The sequence below is a fragment of the Glycine soja genome, chromosome 2 (genome assembly GCF_004193775.1).
Source record: "Glycine soja cultivar W05 chromosome 2, ASM419377v2, whole genome shotgun sequence".
Classification (NCBI taxonomy): domain Eukaryota; kingdom Viridiplantae; phylum Streptophyta; class Magnoliopsida; order Fabales; family Fabaceae; genus Glycine; species Glycine soja.
The window spans coordinates 7100715-7120859 of record NC_041003.1 but is presented as its reverse complement, the minus strand read 5'-3'; the positions used below and the strand labels follow the sequence as shown (position 1 = coordinate 7120859).

Here is a 20145-nt window from a genome sequence, read left to right as displayed (position 1 = left end):
AACTTTGAGGGCTTTTCTAGGCCTGCTTAACTATGCCAAAAACTTTATCAAAGACATGGGAAAATATACAGCCCCTCTTTACAACAAAACATCTTTGACTGGACAGAGAAAATTTAATACTGAGGATATAAAATTAGTCCAAAAGATTAAAGAAATGGTTAACAACTTGTCATATTTATCCTTACCATTAGATTCTGACTATCTAGTTATAGAATGTGATGGTTGTGAACAAGGATGGAGAGCCATCCTAAAGAAAAAGAAAAATAAATATGAAAAGATTCATGATGAAGAAATTTGCATATATGCCTCTAGAAAATACCATACAAAACCATAGGTATACTCAACATCTATAGACTATGAAGTAAATGTTGTAATAAATGTTTTAGAAGGATTTAAACTCTTCTTGATTAATAAAAGCGAAATTACCATAAGAACAGATTGTGAAGCAATAGTAGCTTATGGTAGCCAACAGATAAATACTGACAAAAAACCTCATAAAAGATGGCTTTTATTCCAGGAATATGTCTATCATAATGGAGTAAAAATAAATTTTGAACACATAAAAGGAATAAAAAATGTTGTTGCTGATATTCTCTCTCATTTTGCAGGGGTACAACAAAATGAAGCCTTGTAAGGTTTCCTACCAAAACATAAAGCACAAAATGAAGTTCGGCAATCAAGAATTGCCAGTACTTACAAATGAGTTTCACTACCTTGGTAGAGAAACTGTTAATGACAAATTCAATTATCTAATTGACAATATTTGGAATATTCCAAAAAATACAAATAATAATGAACAGTTTGTCTATTCAGTAAAAAAGGGCATAATATGTGCTCTATACAATTTCTGCATAACAAATAACCAAGGAGTTTCTTTTCTTACAAAAGCCTCTCCTTCTGGAAAAGGCTATACAGCTTTTGTCCTATTATCAGGACCTCATAAAGGTGTTTATACCAACTTCAAAGACCTTTGCCTTGCAAAGGAGGGAATTCAAAGCCCAATCTATAAAGGTTTCTATTCAAGAGAGGAAGCAGAAAAAGCCCTTGAATTGAATACCACATACATCAATAAGATAAAAAGGTCTCTTGAACCAGAAAACCCGACAATAGAGATAAACACTGACCAAACCAAGACTAGCCAAAAAACCTATAAAGACTCAGTTAGCCCAAATATCCCAGGCTCAATAAATGACCTAAGCTTAGACAATTTTAAGAAAATACAGACCTTATTGTTTAAGATACACAATAACCAAACCCAAATTCCGGGACTCTACATAGGCGTACATGCTTATTTTAACCAAAAGTTTATCTGCATCAATAAAACTCCATACTGCCAAGACAAAACCAATTGCCCTTGCAAAATAAAATTCCTCTCTAGAAAGGCCAAACTAGATATAGATCAGTTTAAGTCTTTCGGATATGAAGACTTAGCAATTTCTGCAAAGAGTCTATTGGACTATGGATGTTTGGAATCAATCCTGATTCCTCCATCTGATAGATTCGAGGGATTTAATTCCTCAATCAATGAGGCCATAAATTTAATCCAAGCATAAATGATGGACTAATTGCCATCAAGATAATGACCTGCCCGAGCAATTTCACTGCTCAGAATTATCCTTGCCATGTTATGAAACTCTTACAAGAGGATCATAGATATTATCCCTGCCTATCTAATGATGAATACGAAAGTTGGGATGTACAAGACAATACACAATACCAATATAGCCTTATGAGGGCACAAATTCAGGGCTATCAATGGTTCTTCTCAGAAGAGGACAAACGTGAGTTTGATCTAATAAAAGAAACTCATGACACAAAGCTTTTCCTGCCCTTATACAATGGGAAAATTTTCATTCCCTTCCCGGTGGATCATAACAACAAACTGGTTCAGTTCTTTCAGAAAAAGAAAAAAGACAAGGAGATTTATGAAGCCAGTGGATGCCATGGACAACAAACTCCTCCTTTCCCTTTTACTGATCTCTCAATGGAAGATTCATCTGACATTTTCTGTTCTATGAATATCCAAGACGAAGAAGATGTTACTTTCACAAAGTCAACTAAGAGTTAAAGACAAATGTATTCTGCCTAAACACAGTTAAAATCCAAGGCAGGAATCATTACTATTGCATAGATTGGACATTGAGCTTATCTATAATAAATTTATTTTGTAAAAGATAACCCTGTGACAAAGTAAATGAACAGTAATTTTACTGTTCTTGACTGAAGGGGTTTTGTCTTGTTATGTAAACTTTCTCTATATAAAGGGTGTTGAGGTTTAGTTGAAGATATACACTGAACAATATCATACCCAATAGTGAGAGAGAGAAACTGAGGAAAGAGAAGCTTGTGATAGTTGTCTGTGCAATAATATCAAGTTATTTTCTGCATCTTTTCCCCTCTTGCCCAAAAATTTTCTCCGATAAACTGTAAGTATGAATCTCACTATGTCTGGCTAATCCTTTGATGGCACTCTCAAGGGGCCTTAGTTATCTTTATTTGGAAAATGCGAATATGATTTAAAACCCAGCTGTTGTAAACAGTAATTCTTTTCTTTTTTTTTTATCTTTCTTATCCACCTTTTTGCTTGTTTTTCGAAAACCTGGGATTGGTAAGCCTGCAAAGGTGTGCCCTTGATAGCTGTTTTTGAAAAACTATGAAAGTCCTTTTTGGTTAGGCTGGTGCTTGGAGAAAAATAAGATCTACATAAAACCCAAAAGTAAGTGTGGGCAGTTCGCGATCTTCAGTACTCAGCTTAATATCTAGAAAACCGATAAGGACGTTGTAAAAAAAATAAAAATAAAAATAAAAAATGGGTTCATCATATTTTATAATTTTCCAAATAAGATAACTTATAGTGTCCACTTGGAATTGCCTTCTATCCATCTAATTTGATCTTTTCCTTCCGCATACCGCTTACTCTTAACTGTTATTAATTTTAACTTTCAAATATAATATAAATCTAACTAGGAGGCTTTGCCACCTTTGCTAATCTATATTATATTTTTGTACTTTTTACCTACTTTTATTTACTTTCTTTTACTTTTATTATATTTTTGTACTTTTTACCTACTTTTGCCTACTTTTATTTACGTGCTTTTATTACTTTTGCCTACTTTTATTTCTTTTCTATTACCTTTTACATTTACGGGTTCTCAGTTCTGTATCATTTTTTCTAAGGGTGTTGAGGTTCAGTTGAAGATATACGTTGAACAATATCATACCTAATAATGAGAGAGAGAAACTGAGGAAAGAGAAGCTTGTAATAGTTGTCTGTGCAATAATATCAAGTTCTTTTCTGCATCTTTCCCCCTCTTCCCCAAAAATTTTCTTCGATAAACTGTAAGTATGAATCTCACTATGTCTAGTTAATCCTTTGAAGGCACCCTCAAGGGGCCTTAGTTATCTTTATTTGGAAAATGCGAATATGATTTAGAACTCAGCTGTTGTAAACAGTAATTCTTTTTTTTTTTTTATTTCTTATCCACCTTTTTGCTTGTTTTTTGAAAATCTGGGATTAGTAAGCCTGCAAAGGTGTGCCCTTGATAACTGTTTTTGAAAAACTATGAAAGTCCTTTTTGGTTAGACTGGTGCTTGGAGGAAAATAAAATCTACATAAGACCCAAAAGTAAGTGTGGGCAGTTCACGATCTTCAGTACTCAGCTTAATATCCAGAAAACTGATAAGGACGTTGTAATATATATATATATATATATATATATAAATCTTTTGAGGGACTTTAAATTTTAAGTTTGAGTCAAAATATCATCAATGAATGAGCCAAAATGACGATCACATAAAGCTACGTATGTAGCTCTAACCGTATAACTTTCAGATTGATCTAGCACTCACCTCCATGAGTCCAACTTATCTTTTTGCGGTGAAGAAACTCCCCTCAACTCCAATAAACCAATAAATACCTTTCTACAGCTTCCTCTTCCTATACAACTGACTACATAAATGTTAATTTGTTAAAAGAAAATTCAAACTCATGATTTTTTTTCTTTTATCACTAGATCAATCTTATATATCTAAAATATATGCAAATTTACATAAGTTTTTTTAGGGAACAAATCTACGTGAGTTAATATGCAAAATATGGAATAACTTGCAACACAAAAGTTTTGGGAAAGTTTGTTAAGGTTTTTTTTTTTGGTTGCGATGTGATTTTATGTTAATTGATACATTCTATGTAATTTTAGCTAACTTAATTATTTTCTCTCAATAAAAAAGCAAACTTAATTATTTCCTATTTTAATTAATTCAATATGCGACAGATTAATTCGATAATTTGTGGTTGCTTAATTTATATTTTTAAAACTTTTGAAAACTTATAGAATTATTATGTTCCGTGGCTAGCAAACACGTTGATCCAAACAAAAAAGCAAAAGGATGGCAAGATAATAACCAAAATAATATTGCAATATGCTTTGATGATGTTCATAAATCACGCCATATTGTGAGGTTGACCAGCATAAAATTAATATGATATTGAAGCATAAAAAATGCCTAAAGAAGAGCACTACACCTTCTATTTAACACACTTATCAATTAAAATTTATTAAAAACTTTAAAATTATGAATGAGAGTCATTAAATAAACAATGAGATAATAATAAAAAATTAAGAAATGAGATTCATATTTTTAATAAATTTTAATAAGTAATTAAAAATATTCAAATAAATGTATTAGAAAATGGGTTTTCAACAATAAATATAAATGGGTATTAATAATAAGAATTACACTATTCCTTTGAGAATGTTTGTTTCACAGATAAAAAATTTTACTCCCAAGAATACGAGAAGAAAAAATTTATCCCATCTTTGTTATAAAATAATAAAATAATTAATCCTAAATATATCTTATTTTTGGATAAGTCATAATTCCACATTTAAATAATATTTAATCTCGACGAAAAAGAGTAGAAAATATTTTATTCCGTTGGGACATAAGTTATTCAATCTTAGTGAGTAAAAATACACATATTTTCCTTATCACCCACTATCCTCAATTTTCCCTTCATGCATCTATAATTTTTTTCTTATATATATATATATATATATATATATATATATATATATATATATATATATATATATATATATATATATATATATATATATATATATATATATATAATCACCGGTAAAATAAGCATGGGACCATGATGAAATGTAGTGAGGTTTTTGGGCACTGTTTTTTGGACTTTGGTGTGGTTTATTACATTTGTATCTATTCTGAAAACATTAGTATATTTTTTTTAACAAACTTTAATAATAAGGATATTTCAATAATTATTATATATATTTTTAGAAAAAAAATGTCACGTAACATATGTTTTAATTATTCTTGGGCATATATAAACAATATTTTCAATAATTTTTTATAATTAATTAAATATATTTTTTATAATATACTTGGAAATAATATTTTCATATATTTATTGTCTGAAATAATATTTCCGTGACAAAAATAATTATCTGTAAAACAAACATTAAAAGAAAGGAGATAATAGAAAGAAGAAACAGAAGTTAACAAAATAGAAAGAATATATAAAAGGAGGAACAACGTGATGAAAATAATAGAAAGAAAGAATAAGTTAACAAAAAGTGTTTTGAAAATATGTGGTAGTATGTGAGACTATATTTTTGCTTTCGTTTTACCAAACATATGTAATCCAATCACGATCTTAAGGACAAGATGCAACATTATTAATAATAAAGACACATTTTCTATATTTATTGAACGCGTTTCACTGTCATCGTCGACTACATACAAAGTTCAGAGAAAACCTCTAGATTAGATATTGATTTCTTTGAGCCAGTTGCCATTATACAAGTGTGGAAAGGAAAATCTTAATCTTCGAATGCGTGTCTTTCATTTTTTACACACATGTTGCATTGTACGTAAAAGTTATAAAAATAAAAATTAGGAGACCGAAACAGTATTTCACTAAGGTCAACTAATGCAAAATTAATACTCATATTTCCCACGAGTGAATTGGCAATGAAAAAAAACATTCACTGCCCTTTCCTTGCTGCTTCCCCTCAAATCTTGTATATATATATGTGTGTGTGGGTGTAACTGAAATCCTAAACGAGACAGCATATAAGGGATAACATGGCTAGGGTTCATAGTCTAAAGTATATTCTATCTTTTACTTGTTCAATTGCACTTAATCTCTTTTTAGTTAGCATGTTCATACGCAACAGATGCCAGCAAAATTGGACGCAAGAAGCTATGGCAGAAGCTGAAGCTGTATCGTCGATCTCGTGCTCCGGCCATGGAAAGGCTTTTTTGGATGGTTTACTTCTTCATGGCAAGCCTGTTTGCGAATGCAACATGTGCTATGGAGGAAGTGACTGCTCACAGCTCCAACCCGATTGCATGGTTGATGCAGATAGGTATTAATCTTTGTCTTTTATTTTATAAGCAAATGGTTTATAATCTTTGTTGTTTTACTAGATTCTTGATTTCACACACTCGCACACCTTGCCTTATTGCCTGACTAACTAGTATAGCCATGAAGGTTTTAAATTGTAGTCCCAGTTGCAGTTTTGTCACGATTCTACATGTTGTGGAAAGTTGCAAACAAATGCTACTGATGGGGCTGGCAATTGCAATCGCCATGCAGATATAATTAATGAATCCAAAAATCTTGATGTTGCGGCTAAAATTACAGCCACAAACTGTTTTTAAAACAACGATAACCATTCATAGGTTTGAATGGGTTTCGCAAGTGAGGTGTGAAGAAACCTAGTTGTACTATTTAATAAGTTTTATTGCATGTGTTGCATATTTTATTTTCTGTCAGAGCATTTGTGCCCATAACGCCTTAATTTGTCAGTGTCAAGCAACAATAGTGCTATTCTAAACTTGTTCTTTGGCTAACTGTATACGTCATTATATCTATATTGAGATGTAGGATAAAAAGCTCTAAATGTTTTCCTAAAAAATTACTAATGCTACCGGTATATATGCAGACTAACCTAAAAAATTACTGCACACACAAAACTAAAAGTATTTATATACCCATTTTTACTCAATATATGATCAAAATTAAAGTCTTCTTATACTGAGAGCTTAGAATTGAAAACTTATAATATTAACTTCGTCTATAACTTTTTACAAGGTCAAAAAGTCTTCTCTACTTTTCTGTTTTGGGTTTGCTCGATCATAAAATTAAACATATTAACTTAAATATATTTTTAGTTCTTAAAAATTGAATCATTTTTTTTAGTTTTTTTAATCCTTCAAATCTACAAAATATTATTTTTAATTCTTTTGCAGAATGCGAGTGAAACATGAAATAAAAATTCACAATTTCATAACCAAAATTTGTTTATCATTTTATATTTTAAAGTACTATTTCTAATAATAAAAACCTATCATGATTAAGTTAGAAAAAAAATAAAATAAAAGTCCATTAACAACTTTAAAAATTATTTTATTTTTTTTATTAACTTGATTTTGACGGTTTCAAACCATCAAAAAATCATATTTTAAAATATAAAATAGAAAATCAAATTCTAATGATAAAAAATACCAAAAACTATAATTTTTTTTATTTTCTATTTGACTCAAAACTTGTAGAAGAACTAAATAAAAATATTTTATAAATTTTAAGAACAAAAAAATAACTTTAAATTTAAAAAACTAAAAAATGACTTATATTTAAGGGATTAAAAAGATATTTAAATTTAATTTCATTCATCTTTAAGAGATAATTAAAATAACTTCCTGAAGCTCTAATGCTTCAATTAATAATTTTTCTTATAATTCTATTTTTCGGTCTTTTACAATTTTATTTCTTCAAAAGAAATTAGCTAAGTGAGTTAACCTAGCTAGCTTGAGCTAGCTAATACGTTTAACAATGTTCTGATTTACCAGAAAAGTGAATCAAGTTATTCTGGTTAATTAGAGTTAAACCCATGGTGGACCAACTAAATGAATTTTTGTTATCCGATTAATTTTTTGCAACACTCGATCTAATTGCCACAAATTTGACGTCGTGACAAATTAAATATCAAGATGCATGAGTTGGGTATTGTTGTTTCAATAGAAGTCACCAGCTTAATGTCTTTAATAGTTTAATAGTTAATTTACTATTGAGGAGTTAAAATTAATTTACTACTTTGGTATGTATTTACTATTTACAAAATAGTAATGAGTCTATTAATTTTATGATATCATTTGTACCACTTTAAAATATTTTTTATGAAACAACCAGAAACCATGCAAACTTTGATTCACACTTATGTTATAATTTCAATTCTTGAAAATGGAATAATCTTTATATAATTTTTATGATATCATATGTACCACCTAATTGAAGATATTTTTTATGAAAGAATCAGAAACAAAAACTTTGATTCACATTTAGGTTATAACTTCCATTCTTGAAAAATGGAATAATAATCTTTATATATTTTTTCTTCTCATGCAGCCACGAATTGTCTTTATGATGTGTTATAGGATTCTCTGTCAAATCAATGTATTCTTAATTACTTACCCAGTAAAAGAAATAAATTTCTCTAATTATTTTAATCAATATTTTAATTTCTTGAATTGAAATTAAATATATATAATGAGATATGTACAATTTATTATTAAGAAAAATATTAATTAAATGTTTAATATTTTGAAAAATAAAATTTTAAAAACATTTGTGTTTTATATTTTTTATTCACATACTTTATTATCAATGAAATAATTTTTCTCAAATATTTTAAAAATTTATACATTTATTATTTAATATTTCATATTTATTTATAAACACTTGTGTAATAGTAGCATACAAAATACTTATTAGGTTATATTTTAATTTTTACCTAAATGGAAAACTACATGTTAATTATATTAACACTTAATGTTTTTAGCTTAATTTCCATGTACTGTGGGTATAACATAATTAGACTGTTAATTAATTAAAAATGTGAGAGATTTGGCTTTTTCTGGCGGTTACGATAAAAGTTAATAAACAAATCATATATAATTAGTTAATTTTGTATTAATTAGATTATTGATTGAAAGATGATGTAAAAGTTTTTTCTTAGCCTATATACTATCTACACTTCTTTTTTTGTTTTTATAATAAAAACTAAATTAACTTCTAATTATTAATATATGTATGATATCGATCCATGCAGTGGAGATCCCACTTTTTTGGAGCCCTTTTGGGTGAAGAATGCAGCTAGCAGTGCAATAGTGATTGCAGGGTGGCATCGCATGAGCTATGAATACAGTGATGGCTCTCTCATCTCCGAAGAGTTGAAGGCACACATTCGAAATGTCCATGCTAGTGTTGGAAATGCTATAACAGATGGGAAATACATAATATTTGGAGCAGGTGCCACTCATCTTCTTAATGCTGCAGTGCATGCCCTTTCTTCAAAGGCTTCATCTTCACCCACAAAAGTGGTGGCTTCAACCCCATATTACCCGGTAAATTTGAAAACCATGACCTAGCTAGGCTCCTTAAATTTACAGCTCTCAATATGTCTATCACTCATGAACACTTTAACTAATTTTTTTTATGTTAATTAATTAAATTTATTGGAACTTACCAAAGAGACTCACTAAAAATGTTAAATTAATTTAATTCAACATCAAAAGCTAATTATATTCATGAGGTGAGGGTTGTTCACCTCTCCCATTTATATTATTTCATTCATATCATTAATAGGGCAATGACAAGTGATCTAATAGACTTAACATGTCGTATTATAATAAATTCGAATATTATCTTAAAATTTAATTAGATTCAAACTTAATCCAATCTACATTATTTTTTGGATAGATATAATTTATATATATTATTTTAGTTATATATTATTACTCAAAGTGAAATATAAAAAACACGTTAATTAAGAAGTGACACTTATCTTGTAAGTCTTAATTAAAAAATCTTAACTAATTAATAATAAAAGAAAAAAATGTATTGGAGATGAATGCTTCTTGATTGTCTAAACTCAATTTTGTGCCTTCATGACTTGCTAGGTTTATAAAGAGCAAACTGAATTTTTCAATTCTGAGGATTATAAATTCAATGGGGACACGTCAATGTGGAATAATGATACTTCAAACTCGACCTTTATTGAGTTGGTGACTTCTCCAAACAATCCGGACGGGCATATGAAGAAGGCTGTCCTTCAAGGTCAATTTGTGAAGAGAATTCATGACCTTGCCTACTACTGGCCACATTTCACACCTATCGTAGCACCTGCAGATGAAGATTTAATGATATTTACTCTCTCTAAGCTTACTGGTCATGCTGGAAGTCGATTTGGGTAAATATCAGTTTAATTGTACTAGCTAGATCATAACTTTGCGTGATGAAGTCTCATGCACTTGTACCTCAAACTGTTTAAATTGCATTATGCTATTTGGCTTTATATTAAGTTTGCTTCCAAATTATTAGCTAGCTAGTCCAAAGACGTAGTAGTATATATAATTTGACAAACACAAAATCTTTAATATTTTCTTTTATAAAATATTTTTTCTTTGCCTCTTAAATATGTCATACTATAGTATCTTTCACATGTTATATAGAAGTTCTCTTTTAAAACTTTTATCAAGCATTAAACAGCTTAAAATAAACCATCTATTTTATGTAGTAGCTATGTACCCGTACGTAGTTGCACAAAAAGAAGATATTCTAAATGATTTCTTCACAAGTAGTAGAAACAGAAATGAGTTATTTTAAACAAAAAAAAAATGTCATTTCAAGAGAGAGAAAATTACATTTTGTGTATTTCATGAACACTGTTTAAATTTGTATCTTAAAGAATTTTCCTGAAAGAATGTATCCATTGATTTGTGTTATTAGGTGGGCAATAATAAATGATGAAGCTGTGTACAAAAGAATGCTAACATACATGGACTTGAGTACCTACGGTGTTTCTAGAGAGACTCAACTGAGAGTGATGAAGCTTTTAAAGGTAGTTCTCAGTGGAAATGGCAGGGAAATGTATGAATTCGGACACAACACAATGAAGAACCGATGGAGTAAATTGAGCAAAGTCTTGTCTCAATCAAAAAGATTTTCTACTCAAAAATTGAAACCTCAACATTGTTCATTTTCCCAGCAAATTAGAACACCTTCTTCAGGTAATTTCCTTTCTAGATCAATGTATAAGTAGATCATCAACATCCATAAAGCAAATAAGGAGCTTTTATCTAATTAAATAAGTAAGAATAGAAGGAAAATAAAGAATTGTACATATATAAAAATTATATAGTGATAATTTCTAAGATAAAGTTACAATTTATTAATTAAGTATATTATATATTTAATCCAATGGTTTAAACATACAAAATAAACATTTTTTTATCATTATACTAAGAATTTCATATTGATGTTATTGCAGCTTTTGCGTGGTTGAAGTGTGAAACATCAATATTAGAAGATCGTTCTTGTTATGAAGTCCTCAAAGAAGTTAACATTACTGGCCGGGAAGGTAGTTTATTTGGTGCTGATAACCGCTATGTGCGTCTTAGCTTAGTTAGGAGCGAAGATGACTTTGATTTATTGCTAAGGCAGATCAACAAGCTAGTTTCTGTGGAAATTAATGATAAACATGTGGCTACAACTTCAACTATTTTAAGGCAAAGCAATGAGACTACACTGTTGTTAACAGCTGGTGTGAATGTTGTGAACAGAACATTGGATTTGAGAATGGAATTAGAGACTTTGAACTCCAATATATTTCCTAGACAAAATGGATTGTACACAACTATTGATCTTTCTTTTAATTAGAAAAATTATTAAATTAATTTGTAGAGTTGTACGATAGAGAGCCATCACCTTATCAATGGAAAATGATGTTTGCTACTTACCTAGCTTGCTACTCGTTTTTCATTTTTGCCCCCTTCTCTTGAGAGTTGATTATTCAAATTTTTGTCTTAAGGCAATAAACAATATTAATTCCTGAGAAATTAATTAAAATTCACATTGATCATGTGACTGGTGTCAAACTTCATGTACTAAAGATGGCCATATCGATCTTCATTCGGTGATCCGATCCCCAATTACTCACGTTTACCTGACAGGTTTATTAATATATATATATATATATATATATATATATATATATATATATATATATATACATATTAAATTATTTTTAAAATATCTTTTTTTTAAAAAATTACTTTCCAAAATGAGTTAAGATTACAACACATTTCAAAAAATACTTTCCAAAAATGTTAAAATATTTTAATACTTTGGCAAGTACCTTATGAAAGTGTTAGAATTTTAATTTGTTTTGGAAGCTAATTTCCAAGAAAAAGAAGGGGCATCAAATTATCTTTAAGGGGACATTTTTTGCATTGTTGGGAATAGTCCATTAGGTTGATGTCGTAGTTGTACAAAACCTAAGCACGTGGCTACGGTTTTCGCCTTCGTGAAAATTTCACTTCTCAATCTAAGGAGGGACTTCATTGACCGACAAAACACGATTACTGTTTTACATTGATTTGTGTTAGTTTTTAAAATTAAATTATAATTTGACCTAATTTGAAAATTAACTAACCCATACAAAAGTCCATAACCTCTTGGCGTAACTTCTTATCATTGATTTTTTAGACCCTTATATATTTGAACTATTTTTTTATGAAAAAAATAAAATATACACTTAAAGTGTAAATTTTACATTATCATCTAATAATAATTTACTATATTTGATATTTTTGTTAATTTTTATGAACTATCTTAAAAGTTATATAAATAATTATTTATGAATGCTTGATAGTTTAAAATCAATTTACACGATTAGGACAAAATCATTTAACTTTTTTTTATATTAAGTTTAGTATTCTTATATTAAAATTTAATAAGAAAAAAAATTAAGAAAGACATTATAATGAGATACAACAAATTATAAATTTAAATATAAGTTGATAAAGAATATAATAACATTAGGATATGATAGTAAATTAAAAAATTTGTATAAATGTTGTAACATTAGTTTCTAATAAAATTTTTATTTAGGGGTTTTTAGCCCTTCTTGATAAAAAATATATATTAAGAAAAATAATAATATATTAACAATATGAAAGCTTTTTTATAGTGTAATCTAATCACAAATTATTATATATAATAAATTTATTAGTTTTTATAATAATTATTTAAAAAATTATATTAAAGATAGTATGATCTTAATTTTCCATCAAAGACTAGAAACATATTTTTTTAATTATAGAAATTAAAAATATATTTAATTTTCTATAGAGATTAAAATTAAATGAAAATATTTTAAAAAAATAGAAACATATTTTTATCAAGAAAAATTTCCACCGTATCCATACTTTGAATTTCAACATTTATATATTGTCCTCCCGTCTTAATAATAAAAATCCATATAATATAGTATAATTTAAACAATTCCATTATTCAAACATCAAATCAAGTTAATACCACACATTTTTTTTATAGAGAAGTTAATACCACATTTACTTATGTCATAAAAAAGATTAAATATTTTTTTCCATAAAATATTAAAGTTTATTTTTCGTCTCTTTGTAAAAATATTTATCTAACTTTAATTTTCATAAAATTAAAATTTGTATTTAATTATTTAGAATTAGATTTAAATGAGTGTGAATCTACTTAATATTTTTTTATTTAAATTTTAAAATATAATTTGTAAAGATTAAAAATTATCACAAATTACATAAAAAAAGGTTAAAAATCAAAACACCATTTCTAATGATTAAAAACTGCTAGAGTGCAATAAAGTTAAAAATAAATACTAAGAATGGAACCCCTCTTCTGAAGAATGGATAATCCATGTAATTATCTTATTTTTTCCTAGCAAGTACCAATCTACAATTGAATTGTTCTAAAAAGCAGTAAATAAAAAATGGGGAGAGAATTGAATCGATAGAAAGAGATGAAGGTGTAACGGAAGCAGAAACGAGAGGTTGAAGGACAAAACAAAATTGAGTATGAAGAATCCTCTATACGCCACTGTCAACAAAACCTATAACATTGAACATTGTCATTTCGAACCCTCTTTGGTTATTGTTTTTCACATTCGCTGAGGAGCGAAAATAAGGGCGTTTTGGGTTGCGACGGTGTTGCCGGCGGCGACTTTGGAGACGGTGTCATAAGTTACGAGAGAGAATAAAAATATATTTTAGCTTATAAAAAATAATTTTTGTTTTTAATACACGAGTTTCAAAATTCCTCCAAAATTCACTTTAAAAAAAATCCCCCAAAATTAACCAAAACAATTTTCCGAACCCAAAACGACACCCAGTCACAACCCCTAACGCAACGAAGCCAATTTACATGAATCAAAACTCGTAGTATAAATTCGATTGGTGTCATTAACCCCAGTTTCTTCATCTCTGCATATGAATAATCGTATTGATTTCAATCTTTGCTGTATCGAACATCTCTGTACACTTCATTCCCAAAGCCACTCTTTTCTCTGCTGTTTCGGCACTGTTTTGAGTAGGTAGATGAGGAAAAAGGATTAACCAAATTTGAGGTAGAAAATTCCCTTTTTTTGTTTCCGTAATTTGATTTTTCATTTATGGTTCATGCCTATCCCTATTGTACAGTGATTGGATTAGGGTTTCATTGGATTTTGTTCCTACCTTGTTTGCAAAATGCTAAGTCATGTTTTTTTGTATATCCTGTGTTTGATGTTTAAGTCTGATATGGTTGTGTTATATGCAGTGGGCATCAAAGTTGGCATAGCAGAAGTGGAATCAGCTCTTGTTTCATATCCTTAATATATAGTGGTTTCTGTGCTTGGCTTGACTGCATAGTATTCTCTGCATGTGTGAGCAATAGCATCAAGTTTATTTTTGTGTGTGTGGAAACATTTATGTGCAATTTCTGTGTAGTATTGCCAAGTGATTTAAAAAATTTATAGAGTTGAGATTGAGACTAGAGATTGGGTCTCTTTCAAGTCTCCTGTTTTGATGGATACCACCCTGAACTTATGTGCAATTTTGTTGTTTGTTTGATGGTTGGGCGTGATTTATAAATTCCATGGTTGTGTTTTAACTGCATTCTGGACCTGATCACATTTGTTTTTGTGGTTTGAGGCCGGAGTTGCTTTTGGGATGCTTAATGGCAGTGTTATCAATGTAATGGGATGCTGCCCTTTCTTTCTCAATTAGTTTTAGTCTTGTTGCTTCTGGTGATATAAATACTTAGGTTAGTATTTACTATTTAATATTCAGATTTCTTTTTTCCATTACAAGATTTAATCGAGTTGCTGCACTGGTATTGGTTTTGGTCTTGAAAATAAATCTGAATTTTTTTCGGAAAGCATCCAGTGCAACTGCAATCTGCAAGGGAATCCTGTTTTAAAGAATTGTTTTTGCTGTTTATCAGAAAAACTATTATAAACCAATTCAGAACTGATAAACTAGTTTAAAACTATCTCTGATCTAGTTCTGAACTGGTTTTAAGCAGTTAGAACCAATTCTGAACCACTTTCACTTGTTAAACTAGTTTTAAAATGATTACTTGTTGGCTCAGAATTGATTTTGAACCTTTCACCAAAAACAAAACCAGTGTGGCACAAAAATTCTTGTTGCAATTGCAAACCTCTTTTGTTTTTCCTTTTTTTTTTTTGAGGTAATGGAAGATTATTAATTCAACTATGTTTTGGGTGTTGAGATTTCTGCACAAAGTTTGTTCCTTTAATCAATTGTTTTCCTATACATGGATGCACAAGCAACAGGAACATGGATGCACAAGCCAAGAAAAAAGCATTGTTTCGTGCTAAATTGAATGCCCAAAAGAAGAAAAAGCGCATAGAATCTCCCCTTGTAAGGTTGGTACTTGGTGCACATCATGTACTTTTTCATTTCACAAAACTTCATGAATTTGCCTGTGGAATTTTGAATTTGGTATATGCTATACTGCACCAGTTATTAATTCACTCTTCATGGCTTTATTTTTTATTCTTCACATAAGAATGATACTTTAGTTCTTAAATACCTTCTGCTTTTGAATTGAGTTATGCCCTTTTATTGACTTGTTTAATTTTCTGTTGATGTACATGGCATCTATATTTGAATTTGCAACTATATGTACAAATATCCACATTTACTCTGATTATGATTTGCATCTGATTATAGCTACAGCTACTCATATAATTGTTAAGACATGCCTCTTCCTGGCTCATCATAAAATTAAACTTTATTATTTGTGTTTTATTTTGTTTAACATAATTATGCCCTTCTTATTTGGATAAAATTGTATCTGTCATTATTTTGACTGTTTCTGCCTTTATGTGCGCATATACATACAGGTATAATGAATTTGATCTACCTGTTTGCCGGGTTTGTGATGTTGTTCTAAAGTCTGAGTCTTTATGGGATGCACACCAAGTTTCTCGTAAGCATCGTGAGGTAATGATATTTACAATCTTGTTCTTGTTATGTATATGTGCATAGTAGTCAATAGCATGCTATAGTGGAGTAGCAGAGCAGAGAAGCCCTGAGCTGCTATTGGATTCATATATCAGAGCAGTTTTCAACAGCAGCCAAAAGAAGCTTTTTGCATGCTATAGTGGCATAGCCATGATATAATAGGCTTTAAATTTGAAAACCCATTTTACCCCTAAAATAATATTGTTTAGGACTTTGGGGCTTTTTTGGGTATAAATGCTTTAGAAACATGATCAGATTTGAAACTCTTCTTCTTTGATCATTCACACAAAAAGTTACCTCTGATTTGACCTCTGTTACAGGACTTTTTTTCCTGAAAAGTTACTTCTGTAGTTCTGCTTTGATCTTTAATCCATTCTTTCTGCAAACTTCCCAGTTGACGTCTCACCAATATTTATCTAAAGTGTCATGTTTTCTTCTACATAATCTTTCTTTTTTTTAACTCCATTACTATGTTGTTATTGATCCTAGATTGTGTGTATTATTTGTCATAAATTCCTTTAATTTTGTCTTTTATTGTTTTTTGAGTATTTATATTGGTAGTATAATTTTTTTTTATTTGTATTATAATATTTACAATAGTGGTCATCCTGTTCCTGCTGCTATCTTGCTATAGTGTTCTTTGAGCAGGCTTCTATGTGCTGCTATCTTGGATTGATAACTATGTATATGTATTTAAATATTTAAACATCTCTCAATGGTATTTTTGTTTTAGTCAAAATTTTCTTAGCACATATTTAGATGGTCTTATTTTTATAATTTCTGGGAGTCTTGTTAAGGTTTGTTTCCCTTTGTATTTCACAACCTCCCTTACCCCCATCCATACTTCAAAATGAGCTTGCCTTAATAGCTATGATTATTTTGGACAGGCAATAAGTAATCTGAAAGCTAATGCAGCTGGATTAACTCAGCATAACATTGCAAAGCCTGTTGCTGATACTAGCTTTTCCAAGGCTAAACCTGAACATTCTTTGGACTCACAATCCAAAGCGCCAGAAGCTTCACAAGTAGTTTCTAAACCTCAATCATCATCAGTGCTTCCACCAGGATTTTTTGATGACAGTAATTCAGGAAAAACAAGATCTGGTAAGAATTTGGTTTAGAAAATGAAGTACATATTTATACTCTTGTACATTTAAATATATGGAGATGCAATTACATGCAACAGGCACTGATAGTAATATTTGTTCATACATGCGTATTTTGTATGTCAATATATAATGCGCAGCTTGTCCATTAAATATATAAACAATTATTATGCATATAATTTTAAGAGTAAGATTCCTTTGTTGTTCTTGTGCATTCCCACATCTTTGGTAACTTGTTTGAATGATAGAAAATTTTCTGAACTGGTATCTCTTTTTTGGAGTCTCATTCTCAATCTTCATTTGTCTTATTCAGATACAAGGATTTGGTCCCTTGCATCTGTGGTGTTTTCATGCAATTTTTTTTTTCAATTTCAAACTCGTCATATAGAACTTACTTTCTATCTTGAAAATCTCTTCTGAATGTCCAAAGCTCTCTCTAAGGTCTAAACTTTTATTTGGAGTGAGGTGCATAATGGAATTAAACCTAATGGCATATTACATGTTTGTAGGCCACAAAAGTCTCATGTTTGTTTTAAAGTGGTCCCTCATTTGGTTTTACATTATTATGCTTCTGTTTCTTTATGGAATTCGTTGTTTTATTTCCTTATCCTTCACTTTCCTTGTAATTTTCTTCTTTTCATCTTTAATTTCTTCATTTTTAAAAAATTGTTAAGTGTAAGACATGACATTGATGTGCTTGGACTTTGAGATGATTGTAGGTGTATAACAAAATGGTTATTGGCTACAGTTGGCTGAATCCTTCTTGGAAATGGATTAAACAACTTTGGGTTCTTTTTAATGTATTCTGCCAAAAAATTTATTGTGATAAATAGTAAAAACCATGTAACTTTCAGAATTTATTATAGTAGTGGATAAACAAGGTTATTTATGTCTAGGAAGTGGTAACATCATCCTCGTCTTTCACCATTTTTACTGGGTATATCCAATTGGTGCTTTACACACCTTTGGACTTCTTGCTGCTACATGTTTGATAATAACATTGGTTGTTTGCAACACTTACTATTATTATTAACTTAACCTTTTGTTTCATTGACATTTTTGCTTCCAGAACATTTAGTGGACTCTGATTTAGGTAGAAAAGCTGGGGTTTCTGCTCAAAGTCAGGTGTTAAACTTGGAGAAGGAGAAAGGTCATTTTCATGACAATAATGCTGCAAAGTCAAATGTTGGTCAAGCCGCAATGGAGAGTAGACAGACACCAGTCAAGTCTACTGATACAGAGATCCAGCAAATAAAAGGGACTCTGCCTGAAGGATTTTTTGACAATAAGGAGGCTGATTTGCGTGCTCGTGGCATAAAGCTTGTGAAGCCAGATGTCAAGTAGGTTCCCACTTTATGTTGTTGGTTACTACATTTAACTCTCATGAATCTGGTTTTTGCATGGAAGTAAAGAACTGAAATATTCTAATTACTGTAGAGACGAGTACTAATTATTCTACTTTATTCTAATTATTCTTTTCAATATCATGGGAGATTTATATATTAAATAGATTGGAACATAGAATGATATCGTATTCTTTCAAATCCTCTCTTAGAGATGAGTACAAGGAATTTGAGAAGTTGATTCAAGAAGACTTGCGGGAGGTGGACGACCGGTTGGAAGAAGAAGAGGTGATGATCATTATTTTCTTTCTGCTATATATTTGAGCATTACTTTCTAACTTTTGAGATGCACATACACTATAGACGTGATACATGATGAAATGTTTGTCATTTTGAGCAGATTGATGCGGCCGAAATGATAGAAGAGGAGGAAGTTGTAGAGCAAAAGTATGTTTAACTGTATTCAATACTACTGTGTTTCGTTTTCATGTGTTCTATTCTCCCATGTGTACTAAAAATACCCCCATCCCTCGATGTCTTTTCATCCCTCTACAGGATACTTAGCGAGAAAGTGGAAATGTTGAAGAAGAGGAGATTGGAGCTAAAAGCTGCTAATGCTGCAAAGCGTAGTAAATCATCTGAGATTGTAGCCAAGGAGTCTAGACGAGAAGAGCCATCCAGTGATGATGAAAGTGAAGGGAATTTGGCCGTGGACTGGAGAGCACAACACTTGTGATTTGTGAATACTTTGCTAATTTTTTCCTTCTATTTCTTTAATTCCATTACTGGAATATAATATCTACACAATTATCAGATGTTGTATGTACAATTCTAGTTATCATTCTCTTATCTATGTTTATCCGATATTTCTTTCCTATTTATCTGATTTTGCTTAGAGCTTTGGACAGACAAGGTGGTTGTCAAGACTCCTTACCGAACCTAAATTTCATTCGTAAGCCAGGGGTGTCAATTGATGTTTTTTTAAGGTTAAAGTCTCATCATCAATGACCATAAAGTAGGCGTTAAAAAAATCATGTTTCTCTAAAGCATTGTATAATGATCCTTCCCCTATTGTTCTCACAAGTCACACCCGCGGGCCACACCTATGTAACCAGCTTGTCATTCTCATTCAGAATGATCACAGTAAAAAATGAATCCTTGATTTCTCCCATTTTCTTTACCAAATTAAAACTGTTGTGAATCATAACTTTGATGCCGATTCTCTTCTTCTTGGGCACCATGAGGCTTGTGAAGGGCGTTTTCTCACACCAGAACTTCATCGCACTTATTATGCGCGTGGT

The 20145-nt window shown here is 30.1% G+C and overlaps 2 protein-coding genes across 2 annotated transcripts; both read left to right on the top strand.

The window, feature by feature from the left end:
- Positions 1-6076: 6076 nt before the first annotated feature.
- On the top strand, positions 6077-11838 carry LOC114384375 (tryptophan aminotransferase-related protein 3-like). Its single transcript, XM_028344048.1, has 5 exons — positions 6077-6401; positions 9147-9441; positions 9997-10286; positions 10826-11106; positions 11367-11838. Exons 1-5 carry the CDS (start codon positions 6118-6120, stop codon positions 11753-11755), a joined length of 1539 nt encoding a protein of 512 aa, XP_028199849.1. The 5' UTR covers positions 6077-6117; the 3' UTR covers positions 11756-11838.
- A 2078-nt stretch (positions 11839-13916) lies between these two features.
- On the top strand, positions 13917-19725 carry LOC114384367 (zinc finger protein 830-like). Its single transcript, XM_028344037.1, has 9 exons — positions 13917-14492; positions 14684-14729; positions 15693-15794; positions 16275-16374; positions 17283-17499; positions 18571-18841; positions 19057-19132; positions 19245-19291; positions 19400-19725. Exons 3-9 carry the CDS (start codon positions 15706-15708, stop codon positions 19578-19580), a joined length of 981 nt encoding a protein of 326 aa, XP_028199838.1. The 5' UTR covers positions 13917-14492; positions 14684-14729; positions 15693-15705; the 3' UTR covers positions 19581-19725.
- The last annotated feature ends 420 nt before the right edge of the window (positions 19726-20145 follow it).